This window comes from Eubalaena glacialis, chromosome 7 (assembly GCF_028564815.1).
Source record: "Eubalaena glacialis isolate mEubGla1 chromosome 7, mEubGla1.1.hap2.+ XY, whole genome shotgun sequence".
Lineage (NCBI taxonomy): Eukaryota > Metazoa > Chordata > Mammalia > Artiodactyla > Balaenidae > Eubalaena > Eubalaena glacialis.
In genome coordinates this window covers 92652919-92666650 of record NC_083722.1, presented here as the reverse complement: position 1 = coordinate 92666650, position 13732 = coordinate 92652919, and the positions used below count along the sequence as shown (strand labels likewise).

Sequence of the window (13732 nt, the reverse complement as noted above, 5' to 3'; positions counted from 1 at the left end):
AAAGGGTTGGTTCCCCTAGGTAACATCACCTTCTAGGCATTCGAATCAGTGCAAAGCTACACCAAACCACCTCTATATGTGACATAAGAGGCATGTTGCACTTGCAAAACCAATTTCAAATTGAATTGATGCTAAATGATCAGCACAGTCAAGTTCAAGGCCATAGACTCCACACCAAGACATATGGAATTTTACTCATGTTAACTTTTGCACTGACCTTCATAGGAGACATAAACCATTCAGGAATTGTGTAATGTTCCATACTGACATTTGCATGTCAGTTTTGCAAGGTTTAAAGAAACCTTGAAGTTTCTCAAAGGAAAACATAAAAAGGTACAGTTTCTGGTCTATATTTAAATTCATATTTACTATTTCAACGTAAGATAAAAAAGTGAAATAAACTTTGTATAACAGGAACTTTGAAATCACATCAGTTTAATTCCTGGCTCTGAAATTTATTCACTGTATAAGACTGGATTAAGTTTTTTACCATCTCTAAATCTCAGACTCAGTTATATAATGGAGCTAGTAACACGCAATTGGGTGTTTTGAAGATCAAATGAAATAACATGGGTAAAACATCCAGTACAGAACCTGTCACAGAACAGATGTTCGACTTTTGCTTTTATTATGATTATGGTTTTAAAAAGTAAGGGGAGAGATTTCTAACACACGTTATATATAATCTCGTGAAAACACTGCCATGGAGCCTTTAGACTAGAAGACACAATTGCCTGCAGTTACCAGGAGACAATGCGAATAAGGAAGTACCTCCAGATGTATGATAGGGATGGGTGAGGACTGTGGCAAGGAGAAGAACACTGTCTCTACTCAGCTCCAGCTAATTGTTGCCAGAAGGAAAAAGAGGTTCAGACCTGCCAGAGCTAGAGTGTTATAGGAAATCTCCCAATTTTTAAGTGTTGGCAATAGTTCTATTTCTTTTATGAAGCCCCAGACACTCCCAACAATACACAGCTTTCAGCTAACTTTGGCCGATAGACTGCCAGGTATGACCTTGAGTCCAAGATGATGTCCAAGTTTCTGGTTTTGTTAGAGCTTGATGCTAATCAAGAAAACAGGCAACAGAGGAGAGTTCTCTGCATTTTGGCAATAGAGAATTTTATCAGATCGTGTCAGGGATGCATGGATTTTACTTGTAATGGACCTTGGTTGTAATGATCCCAGAATTACGAATTACCATTATATGTATCCACACAATACAGGAGAGTGGTGCCCCTCCGGAACCACTCTGATCTGTCTTATCAGGTATCTTGGCAGAATGAGAAGGACCAATGCAGCTAGCATGATACCTGAACCCTTGTATTCTCAGGGAAGACCAAAATGACTACTCCATTAAAGTGGCAACACATGCTCAGGAGCCTCATGTAGGAAAAGAACCAACTACTCTTTCTTCAAAAGAGCAAAGGAGATTCATGAAGACCATTGAATTAGACTGTTTTCTTAGGGCCTGGACAGAGGCTACTATGACCCAGAAAATTCCAGTATTAAGCTGACAGCACAGGTAATAGCTCATCCTTCATTTCCCACATTGTAAAAAAAAAAAAAAAAAATCCCCCCACTGAGGTAAGAGTTTTTGGTACCTGGTTAAAAAGGAGAGTAAAACACCTAGACTAGGGCCCACAGATAGTGCTAAGAACCTCTCATTATCCTAGATAGCAAACATCAAGGAAATAAAGAGTTAAGTCAGACTCACTGCATTTTAGGAAAATTTTGATAGTAATTAATTTAAGGATGCAGAAATTGAGAGCTGGGGTCACTGTTCATACTGAGATAAATACAGAAATATCTTTCAGGAACAGCAGGGGAAACAGAAGGGAAAAGAGAAGATTGCATTCACTTTTATGTAGTTTGTGGTTAATTTATTTTCAAATATATAAATGACTGCATAGGAATGGATGCTTAATTGCTAATATCTATTATTTATATACATTGCTCCACTTAAAACAGGATGGAGAAGCCTCACACACGCAGATTTTGTAAAATGTGTTACATCCATTAGCACAGTTCATGGTGTGTGCTCTGATGGGAATTTAAAATGATCTCTACTGCACATCACACACTGTGTGCTGCGACATTATTATTAAATTGTGCCTCATCCTGTGTGGTCCCTTTCCTGAAGAAAATGGAAAAAGTCCAGAGCGCTATCTGTGTCTCTGCTTCTGCTTCTATGTTCGGATTGCAAAAGCATCCCCGTGGATGATAAAACCAGGGATACACATGATATGAGAAAACAGCCTCTTTAAAAAGAATCCTGAGAAAATACCTAATTGATGTATAATTTTGAATTTGAGATGTCTCATCCAGGTGGAAGGGGAAAATCATAAATACAAGATACCTCAAAAGAACAGTCTTAATTACACCACGGACTACTGAATAAAATGATTACATTTTCTACACTGTAAATTTCATACAATTAAATGCAATAGTGTCATCTTATAAAATGTTTCAATTTTATAATTATTTCAGTTCATTTGCTCAGAAAAAAACACAAGCAAAAATTTACTAAGTATCACCCAAATCTAGTCATTCTAGTTCTAAAGAACTGACTTGAATGTTAGTTGTGCTTGTCTGAACTTAAATAGATCTTGACATATTTAAGTAGCTATTAAAATTGATAACATCAGGGATGATACCCCAGCTAGAGAAAGGCAGTCACACTTTATTTATTCCTATTCTGTATTACAGACATTTTTTTAAAGAACTAAATGTCGGGGGAGTGGGAACCAATTTTTATACTTTTTTGGTTTATTTATTTATTTATTTATTTATTTATTTATTTATTTGGCTGCGTTGGGTCTTTGTTGCTGTGCGCGGGCTTTCTCTAGTTGCGGAGAGTGGGGCTACTCTTGGTTGTGGTGCGCGGGCTTCTCATTGTCGCGCCTTCTCTTGCTGCGGAGCACAGGCTCTAGGTGTGCAGGCTTCAGTAGTTGCAGAACGCGGGCTCAGTAGTTGCGGCTCACGGGCTCTAGAGCGCAGGCTCAGTAGTTGTGGTGCACGGGCTTAGTTGCTCCACGGCATGTGGGATCTTCCCAGACCAGGGCTCGAACCCGTGTCCCCTGCATTGGCAGGCGGATTCTTACTCACTGCACCACCAGGGAAGTCCCAATTTTTATACTCTTTGACCAAAAACTTTTAGTGATCAGTTGGAGCCAGTGTGTCATGAATCTCGTTATTATGCCAAATTCTCTCAGGGACAGCACATTAACCATTAACGTATGAGAATACTGGGGGTGGACCAGGTTCATCTCGTCTTTTTTTTTCTTACTTTGTTTTGGAGGGAGACTGTTGTTTATCTGGGGTCACTTCTGGAAGAACCATGTTCTTGCCACTTTGGAAAATGATTCCCAAAGATGCAGGAAGCATGTTTCTGGAGTTGAGGAATGTGCCAGGGACCAGAGAGGGCAGCTACAGCTACCTCTTGTTCCTCCCTCCTCCTGATCCCAGGGAATCATGGTGGCAAGAACACTGAAAGCTGGAAAGACAAACTCAGGGATTACAGGACCGTGAACGTGGGGCCGACCTCAGGTATATTAGTGGAAACTCCTTCGCACTGTTACCTTTTCCACTATAATTAAACACGATCCATTCTTATGAGGCAGATTCTTCTTCTATTATCCCCTTTTTTGTTCTTTTTTAAATTGAAGTATACTTGATTTACAATATTGTGTTAGTTTCAGGTATACAGCATAGTGATTCAGTATTTTTGTAGATTATATCCCATTATAGGTTATTACAAGTTAATGGGTATAATTCCCTATGCTGTACATTATATTCTTGTTGCTTATCTATTTTATACATAGTAGTTTGTATCTGTGAAGCCCATACCTCTAATTTGTGGACCCCTTCCATCTCCCCTTTGGTAACCACATTAAGATGAGGTATACATATACAATGGAATATTACTTGGCCATAAAAAAGAATGAAATACTGCCACTTGCAGCAACGTGGATGATATTAGAGAATATTCTGCTTAGTGAAGTAAATCAGACAGAGAAAGACAAACACTATATGATAGAATTCATGTGTAGAATCTAAAAATAATACAAATGAATGTATATACAAAACAGAAACAGATTCTCCCTCTTAAGTAGCCACTATCCAGTTAACATTTAGCACCTTTAGAAGCTGCAGTGGTCCTTCAGGGTCTAAGGATGTCACTTAGCACGTTATAGCCTCCACATCCTCAATGTACCCTAGGGGTGTAAAGAGGAAATGTAACCAACTTAAGAGAGGGTTTTTATCATGGCTTCTTGCTCAAAGGCAAATACCACTTCCAGCTGAATGGCCTGCAGGTCTTGGATACATCTTAAACCTCCTTTAATCCAGGTTTAAGGAAGGAAGAAGTAGGAAATGAGATGGGTACTCTGACAGCAGCAACTAGAGCCTATGCCATGATGCCAGGCAGTCCAATAAAAGAAATTTAATACTTGGGAATGTGTTACAAAGGTATAGGGAGAGGTGAAAAGCTACATGAGGAAATTACCGACAACAGGAAAGCTCTGCCACCTCTTCCCTTGGTCTCTCTAGGGCACTAGTAAATCACTACTACTGGCATTAGCTCATCGGCCACTAGTAACTAACTATTAGTAGACAGACCACTAGTAAGTGGCATTAGCAGAAGTCACAAAGAGAAGGGCATTCGGAAAAAGATAAAACCAAAGGGAAGATACAAAGCAGAGAGAAGGAAGGAGATACACCCCAGGCTTTCCTTTCTCCCACCCTCCCATTTCCTATAGCTGCCTCCTATTGGCTGGAGCTAGCCAGAAGCCACCTGGCAGACCTGCAAAACACACCTTACCAGTCTTGGGAATACAGAGGGGAGTAGGATGAGAGGGGAATGGAAGGGAGAACAGGTCACCAGGAGGCCTAGAGCATCTGGTGCCAGGCTTGAACGTGACAGAAGAAAGCGTGTGTGTTATGAAGGGCAGGTCAGCTTCAGAGTTAAGGGCTCTGGAGGAGAGAATCTAGGTTCACATGACAGCCCCACCACTTCCTGTATTTCTTAAATTCTCTGAGCCACAGTTTCCTCATCTATAGAACAGTAGTAGTACTCAATTGAGAGTTATCTCAAGACCCATGTGAGATGTATGTAAAGTGTACAGGACTGCAAATTTGCTTTACACGAACCAGCTGACACATCTAACAATGAGAAAGAGAGCACAGATTTTGGATCCAGAGTTAGATTAATTCCTTGCTCCACCACCATACAGGTGAAAGTTTTAGGACAGTCAGTGACAATCCCTAAGCCTTAGTCCTTACATCTAAAAAGGACAACATGGGGACCATGTTGTTTATCTCTTATTGTTCATTTATTCATTCATTCAACAAGAGATAAGCCATTCTTGTAACTTAGGTTTTAGTCGGGGGGGGGGAACTAATCAATAAACTAATTAGTTTACTATCCTGTGGTCAGTGCTATGAAGAAAAAAACAAAGCAGGGTGCTATGAGAGTTTCTGCAAGGATGTGATTTACAGGGAAGGTGTTTTAAGCTAAAGACCCAAAGGTTGAGTAGGAGTTAGGTAAAGTTGCGAGGGGAGAGTGTGCAACACAGGCCAGAGACAGAGCATGTACAAAGGCCCTGAGATAGGTGCATCCCAGGAACTGAAATTTAACCAGTGTGGCTGGAGTGCAGTGAGTAAGGAGGACACTAGAACTGGAAGGCAGAGAAATAGGCAGGAACCTGATCACACAGGAGCTTGCAGGCTATGGCAAGGATTTAGGACTTGACTCTAAAGGGAGAGTGAGATGTTCTAATTAATGATTAACAGTATCACAGGGGCTGATGAATTTGAGGTGGGCTCATGTGGAAGCAGTGTCAGGACAGGAGGCTGTTTCTGTTGACCTGAGGATGGCTGATGGTGGCTACAGCTAGGATGGTGGATAGCGGGTGATGGGTTTCAAATAGGAATTTGAGAGAGAATCAGCAGAACTCAGGAAAGAACTGGCTAGGAAGGGTATGATGAGGAAAAGGAAAATGACAAGAATGAGTCCCAGATTTGTGCCAATTCATCTGCGTGTTTGGGAGCCATTCACAAGAGAAAACGAGGGAAGAGACAGGTTTGTGGGATGCGGGAAAGAGGGACACCCATGACGTAATGTGGCCTTGGTAAGTGTGAGATGTTCTGAGCACAGTGCAGAAGAGATGGGAAGCAGGCAGCTGGATGCAGGGATGATGCTTTGGATGGGCCGAGAGGAGTACTAATCATAGGCTATGACTCTGAACATCAAGTTTATTAAACATTAAAGTCCCAAGGAATACTGCAGGCAAAGGAAAATATACCCATTCAGGAGAATGGAAAGTCCAACTCTCTTTTCAAACAGTGCGTCAATTTTCCTCTGAACTGCTTACGTTACTTTTGTGCAAACATAAACTGGCCATATGCAAAACAGTTTAGCCTGCTCATGTAGAATTATTTAATGTGTCTTTTAGGAACAGTGTGGAACACACTTGAAAGTGGGGAAAAATCTGTTTTCAATTCATTAATGTTGCCGTGTTTCTCTAGGCAAGAGGCTCTGCCTTTTACAACCAAATAAAAAGGACTGACTTATAAACAGAAAAAAATGGGCTCTATTCTCAAGTGCAAAACAGAGAGATGGAAGGAAACAAATGCCAACTTGACCAAAGGATTAGGCCAACATATATATATTTTTTATAAATAAAATCTATAGTATACATCAGAAGCGGAGACCTCCAGAGTCTGCCAACTTGAGGAGACGTTGGCAAGAGGATTTCAACCAAACGGTTATATGCCCACAGGAAATTATAAGGCCATTTTACAAACAGGTTTTCACACTCTGATAGGAAACACCAGCTCCCATCCCCACAGAACACCCTACACCCAACCTGACTTACTTCCAAGCCAAACTTTCAGTCTCGCACCTACAAAGGACAGCACCTAGTGGGAAAATCATTTTTATATGGTCATGGACCTGAGTAAGTCTCTGAGTCTCTAGCCTAAAAGATCAGGGAGCATTTGCTTGGAATACTTTCTCCTGAGAACTTCTTTGCCAGGGGCTGCTGTAGCAGCAGTCTTGGAATTGCAAAAAACGTGACGAGGTTTTATGCCTGAAATCTTTGACCACCAACACGCCCTCTTCAGAAATGCATACGCAGAATAGAGTCTATGTATGGCACTCACTCACTCCTGAATTTCTGTGGGAGATTTATAGTGATTTACGAGATACGGGTGAGTTGGCCACATGCTAGAAACTGGCTCTGAGTGAACAAAAATACACCCAGTCTGGCAAAGAGATGAGTACACACACCACAGACATTTTATGGAATAGTCCACCTAAACTACAAATACTGAGTAATGGCCACAGCACCTGCAACAATATATGGCAATTAAAGTGGTCATAAAAGTCATGGTGTGGTTCTTTACCACTGTCTTATGGGGAAGAAAGAAATGGAGGGTGAGAGGCAGGGGGAGGGGGAGGAACACAGGAATGAAGGGAGATTTCTGTTTACCTATATGCAGAACTCACTTTAGACCTTTATAGATGTTTTTAAAAGAAATAAGAATGGTCTTCTTTAAAATATTTGTTCCCTTTCAGAGCAAGTTTCCATGTTCTCCCTTCTCTTAAACCCTAAGAAGTATATGAATAAGAAAAGAAAAATGTTTTCTGGAAAACATTGTTTGAAATCAATGAAGGGAGCTCTAAGAACACTTAGATCGCTCTGACAGATGAGGCAAAGAGCGAAATCTCTCCTGCAGGCTTGTACAGTTACAGTCAACTGAAGTCTGAAAACCAAAGGTTATTAACATTCTTAATGGGGGAAAAATAGATTACAAAAAGTCTAATGTTAATTGATTGATAAGCCCATCAGGAGGAAGGAATTTTTCTCCAATTCATGCTAGAATGTTACTTTCAACCATCAAGTCTTCAGGATGCTGATTTTAACTAATTAGATGCTATATCACGTGAACACTTACCTACCCTTTTTCAAAACCCTCACATGTTTTTGAGACTTTCTTAACTAAAAAAAGAAAGAAAGGAAGGAAGGAAGAAAGGAAGGAAGGAAGGGAGGGAGGGAGGGAGGGAGGCAGAAAGGGAGGAAGGGAGAGAAAGAAAGAAAGGAGGGAGGGAGGAAGGGAAGGAAGGAAAAAGAAAGAAAAAGAAAGGAAGGAAACAGAAACTAGCAAACAGAATCCAGCAGCGCATTAAAAGGATCATACACCAGGATCAAGTGGGGTTTATCCCAGAATGCAAGGATTCTTCAATAAACGCAAATCAATGTGATAAACCATATTAACAAATTGAAGGAGAAAAACCATATGATCATCTCAACAGATGCAGAAAAAGCTCTTGACAAACTTCAACACCCATTTATGATAAAAACTCTCCAGAAAGTAGGCATAGAGGGAACTTACCTCAACATAATAAAGGCCATATATGACAAACCCACAGCCAACATCGTTCTCAATGGTGATAAACTGAAACCATTTCCACTAAGATCAGGAACAAGACAAGGTTGCCCAATCTCACCACTGTTATTCAACATAGTTTTGGAAGTTTTAGCCACAGCAATCAGAGACGAAAAAGAAATAAAAGGAATCCAAATTGGAAAACAAGAAGCAAAGCTGTCACTGTTTGCAGATGACGTGATACCATACATAGAGACTCCTAAAGATGCTACCAGAAAACTACTAGAGCTAATCAATGAATCTGGTAAAGTAGCAGGATACAAAATTAATGCACAGAAATCTCTTGCATTCCTATACACTTACGGATGAAAAATGTGAAAGAGAAATTAAGGAAACACTCCCATTTACCATTACAACAAAAAAGAATAAAATACCTAGGAATAAACCTACCTAAGGAGACAAAAGACCTGTATGCAGAAAACTATAAGACACTGATGAAAGAAATTAAAGATGATACAAACAGATGGAGAGATACACCATGTTCTTGGACTGGAAGAATCAACATTGTGAAAATGACTCTACGACCCAAAGCAATCTACAGATTCAATGCAATCCCTATCAAAGCACCACTGGCCTTTTCACAGAACTAGAACAAAAAATTTCACAATTTGTATGGAAACACAAAAGGCCCCTAACAGCCAAAGCAATCCTGAGAAAGAAAAATGGAGCTGGAGGAATCAGGCTCCCTGACTTCAGACTATACTAGAAAGCTACAGTAATCAAGACAGTATGGTACTGGCACAAAAACAGAAATATAGATCAATGCAACAGGATAGAAAGCCCAGAGATAAACCTACGCACATATGGTCACCTCATCTTTGATAAAGGAGGCAAGAGTATACAGACAGCCTCTTCAATAAGTGGTGCTGGGAAAACTGGACAGCTACATGTAAAAGAATGAAATTAGAACACTCCCTAACACCATACATAAAAATAAACTCAAAATGGATTAAAGACCTAAATGTAAGGCCAGACACTATCAAACTCTTAGAGGAAAACATAGGCAGAACACTCTATGACATAAGTCACAGCAAGATCCTTTTTGACCCACCTCCTAGAGAAATGGAAATAAAAACAAAAATAAACAAATGGGACCTAATGAAACTTAAAAGCTTTTGCACAGCAAAGGAAACTATAAACAAGACCAAAAGACAGCCCTCAGTATGGGAGAAAATATTTGCAAACAAAGCAACTGACATAGGATTAATCTCCAAAATATGCAAGCAGCTCATGCAGCTCAATATCAAAAAAACAAACAACCCAATCCAAAAATGGGCAGAAGACCTAAATAGACATTTCTCCAAAGAAGATATACAGATTGCCAACAAACACATGAAAGGATGCTCAACATCACTAATCATTAGAGAAATGCAAATCTAAACTACAATGAGGTATCACCTCACACCAGTCAGAATGGCCATCATCGAAAGGTCTACAAACAATAAATGCTGAAGAGGGTGTGGAGAAAAGGGAACCCTCTTGCACTGTTGGCGGGAATGTAAATTGATACAGCCACTATGGAGAACAGTATGGAGGCTCCCTAAAAAACTTAAAATAGAACTACCATATGACCCAGCAATCTCACTACTGGGCATATACCCTGAGAAAACCATAATTCAAAAAGAGTCACGTACCACAATGTTCATTGCAGCACTATTTACAATAGACAGGACGTGGAAGCAACCTAAGTGTCCATCGACGGATGAATGGATAAAGAAGATGTGGCACATATATACAATGGAATATTACTCAGCCGTAAAAGGAAACCAAATTGAGTTATTTGTAGTCAGGTGGATGGACCTAGAATCTGTCATACAGAGTGAAGTAAGTCAGAAGGAGAAAAACAAATACCGTAGGCTAACACATATATATGGAATCTAAAAGAAAAAAAAAAAAATAGTCCTGAAGAACCTAGGGGCAGGAGAGGAATAAAGACACAGATGTAGAGAATGGCTTTGAGGACACAGGGACGGGGAAGGGTAAGCTGGGACGAAGTGAGAGAGTGGCATGGACAGATATACACTACCAAATGTAAAATAGATAGCTAGTGGGAAGTAGCCACATAGCACAGGGAGGTCAGCTCGGTGCTTTGTGACCACCTAGAGGGGTGGGATAGGGAGGGTGGGAGGGAGACACAAGAGGGAGGGGATATGGGGATATATGTATACATATAGCTGATTCATTTTGTTATACAGCAGAAACTAACACCACAACGTAAAGCAATTATATTCCAATAAAGATGTTAAAAAATGAAAGGAAGGAAGGAAGGGAGGGAGGGAGGGAGGGAGGAAGGAAGGAAGGAAGGAAGGAAGGAAGGAAGGAAGGAAGGAAGGAAGGAAGGAAGGAAGATGTTAAGAAGTTATAATTTTAACAAGAGAACTGCTACATCTTCTAACTAATTCCCTTTATGGAAACAAAAAATACAATAATCTATAACCCATCACAGCTGTTTGGCTAGAATTACCAATTACCTTCAATGCCTTAGAGATACTTTTCACATTTTTACAAGTCTGCATAGTAAATTTTTAAACCAATTTTCTTAAAGAGGATTGATAAGATTTTAGGTGTACACGATGCCATATTTCATTTAACTTGATATAAAATCAAGGCTTTACATAACTGGAGGAAAAAGAAGACAGGGATTAAAAATAAAATACAACCCGAAACAACTATGATTATTTAAAAAATCGTTTATGTTAGGTTTTGAAATGTGCTTTTCACTCACATTTGAATATGGGTGTGGCAGATTTACTGGAATCCACATAAAAACAAATAAGAAAGCCTTGTGATGAGAAGCCAGAAATGTGTATGATCTCTCATTGTCCCCAAATCTAATTGCTGCTGCAAGCTCCCTGCACTTGGGGAGGATGCTCTGTTTTTCAGACCATTGCAAGGTTTCCAGATAGGCAGCTAATTGTGCGGCTTCCCAGCACCCCCGCAGGCAACGTAAATAAAGGAGTTTAGAAAAGTGACAGCACTTTAAATAACCAGATTACGTGGAATCAATAGGAAATGCTCAGGAAGTTAATGAAGCAATTAATTAAGTAGAGTGGGTACTGGATGGGGGAGGGGGAGCTTGAGAGAATAACTGGTGTACATCGCCCCTAACACGGATAAATAATTAAGAGTTGGCTATAAAGTTATCAAGCACACCACTGCACATGCCTCCGCTTCATATGCGCCCCCAGATGGGCCACCTGTAATTGTCTTTCTTCTTCTTTAAACAGAGGACTGTGCCTCCCTCATCCTCACCTGTCTGTTTTGCCAGTTTTTGGATTGTCTCCTGATGCTCCCGGATACGTGTGAAACGGTGTGTACCAATTTGTGCCGCCCCTCTCACAGGTATCGCCACACCTCAGATGAAAGCCACTCCCGGAATGACTGCAACTGCAACTGTGACATAGACTTCAGCCTTTTTGAATCTTGCCAGGAGACCAGTGAGTGTCTGGAGCTGGCCATGGAGATTTCAGAAATCTGTTACCACTAGCGCGACAAAGGAAACACATTGCGGCAGACCCTTTGGCCCCCGGGGGAAACTCCATTACAGTGAGACTGTGATTTCTATGTGCTGAAATGTAAGGACTGTATACATTTCTTGGATGCTCCAGACCATTTTATTCTGCACCTGTCTGGGAAAAAGCTAGTATTGTCAACTCAATGGCCTTATTCCAAATTTCCCAACCGCATGGCTCACTGAAAAATCAGATCTTGATCACATGTGATGAACAAATCTTAAATACCTCTTAAATGCCATAGGTACAAGATGTTTCTTAACTGTAAAACAGCATGTGAAACCATTCTGTTATTGCACTCATTGGCTTGCATCATGGATTCAACTTCATTCACAAATTCAGGACAAATTAGCACATTCTTTTAGAACTGACATACATTAGCTTGTCCTTCTAATGGACTCATGTATAAACATTATGCATTGTTGGTTATTATTAATAATGCATTGTATAACATCATTGTGTAATTAAAAATTTATTTGTACAGTCTCTTAAAATTCACTTATATGTTCAGTTTAGGTAGGAAAGGGAATTAAATGAATTAGAAACCGTGTTCCTGTAATTACTACACATGTCTCCAAGACATATCCAGTGAATTTTGAATATGATGTACTTCGAGAGAGTACTGTAATTCTAGACCGTATTATTATATGTCTATGACTATGTCATAACAGGTTATGCATGTTCTTCATTCGTTACAGAAAGGCTGTTCTTTATTCTAATGAGCAGAAGTGGGAATTATGTGCAAGTTTCAAGAAAATGACCCCAGATCATCCATTTGTCATTTTCCTCATTTCTGTTTGTCAGGTACAATAGGCAGCAGGATGTTAAAACAGAACCAGTTCATTTTACTGAACGACGAGTTGTGTAGGCACCTGAAAGAAATACATGTGCAGGTACTTATTCAGCACTAAGTTTCCTAATACAGCATGTGCTTCAGAAACCATATTTTTTCTTCTATTTCTGATAATTCAAGTGATTCATAATTATGTTGAGCACTTCCTCATACTTACAAAAAATTTTTTAAAGATGTGATACAAACGTAGAAAGTGACTTCCGACTCAAACGAATTAAAACAATTTGTGCAGGTTGAAGTTACTCTGGAATTTTCTTTACTTTCTGTAGGCATGGCGTTGCTCACAAACATGTGCTTAAATATTCCCATGGACATCTTCACTGAATATAAAAAAGCACACGATATCAATAACCGAACAAAGAACACAAAAGTAAAATGGAGAGTTGAGGGAACGTTTTATGATTTAGGCAAACAACAAGAACAAATTCCAAAATACCTGTCTTTGCCTGACTTAGGTAATTTTGGACAAAAGCTACACTTGTTTTGTTTCTCTAGTCAACTGGCACATTCTTCTACTCTGCAGTAACTTCCTCAAAACGCTGAAAACTCTTAATCTTTTGAAAATATTCTTAAGCTTCCCATCAAAAGGCATCGAACTGCTCTTGTCTTGTTCCTGATAGCACAGAGCGTCCACGGTTAATGCAGGCTTCATCCCTGTTTGACTATCATGTTTTCCACGAAGTACAGAGCATGTGATTGCCCACCCCTTATGAAACACTTTGGGCTCAGTGCTTTTCAGAAGCTCAGAGACAACTCTATTCTCTATGCATAGAACTTGTAGATCTTTATGAGGGAAAAATGTAAACTCTTAAGAAGGGGACTTAGAGCTGTTCTTACCCAGTATTTTCATTTTTCATAAGAGAAAATAGAGGACGCCAAGAACTGACTTATCCAAGACCATACAGTGATTTAATGGCAG

The 13732-nt window shown here is 39.8% G+C and overlaps 1 protein-coding gene across 1 annotated transcript in view; it reads left to right on the top strand.

Annotated features, from left to right (window-relative positions):
- MDFIC2 (MyoD family inhibitor domain containing 2) overlaps nucleotides 1-13509 on the top strand; it is a 97962-nt gene extending 84453 nt beyond the window's left edge. The window contains exons 4-6 of the mRNA XM_061197484.1: nucleotides 11676-11924; nucleotides 13083-13268; nucleotides 13388-13509. Of these exons, the coding sequence (XP_061053467.1) occupies nucleotides 11676-11924; nucleotides 13083-13268; nucleotides 13388-13509 (557 nt within the window). The remainder of the gene's footprint in view (nucleotides 1-11675; nucleotides 11925-13082; nucleotides 13269-13387) is intronic.
- Nucleotides 13510-13732: the final 223 nt, after the last annotated feature.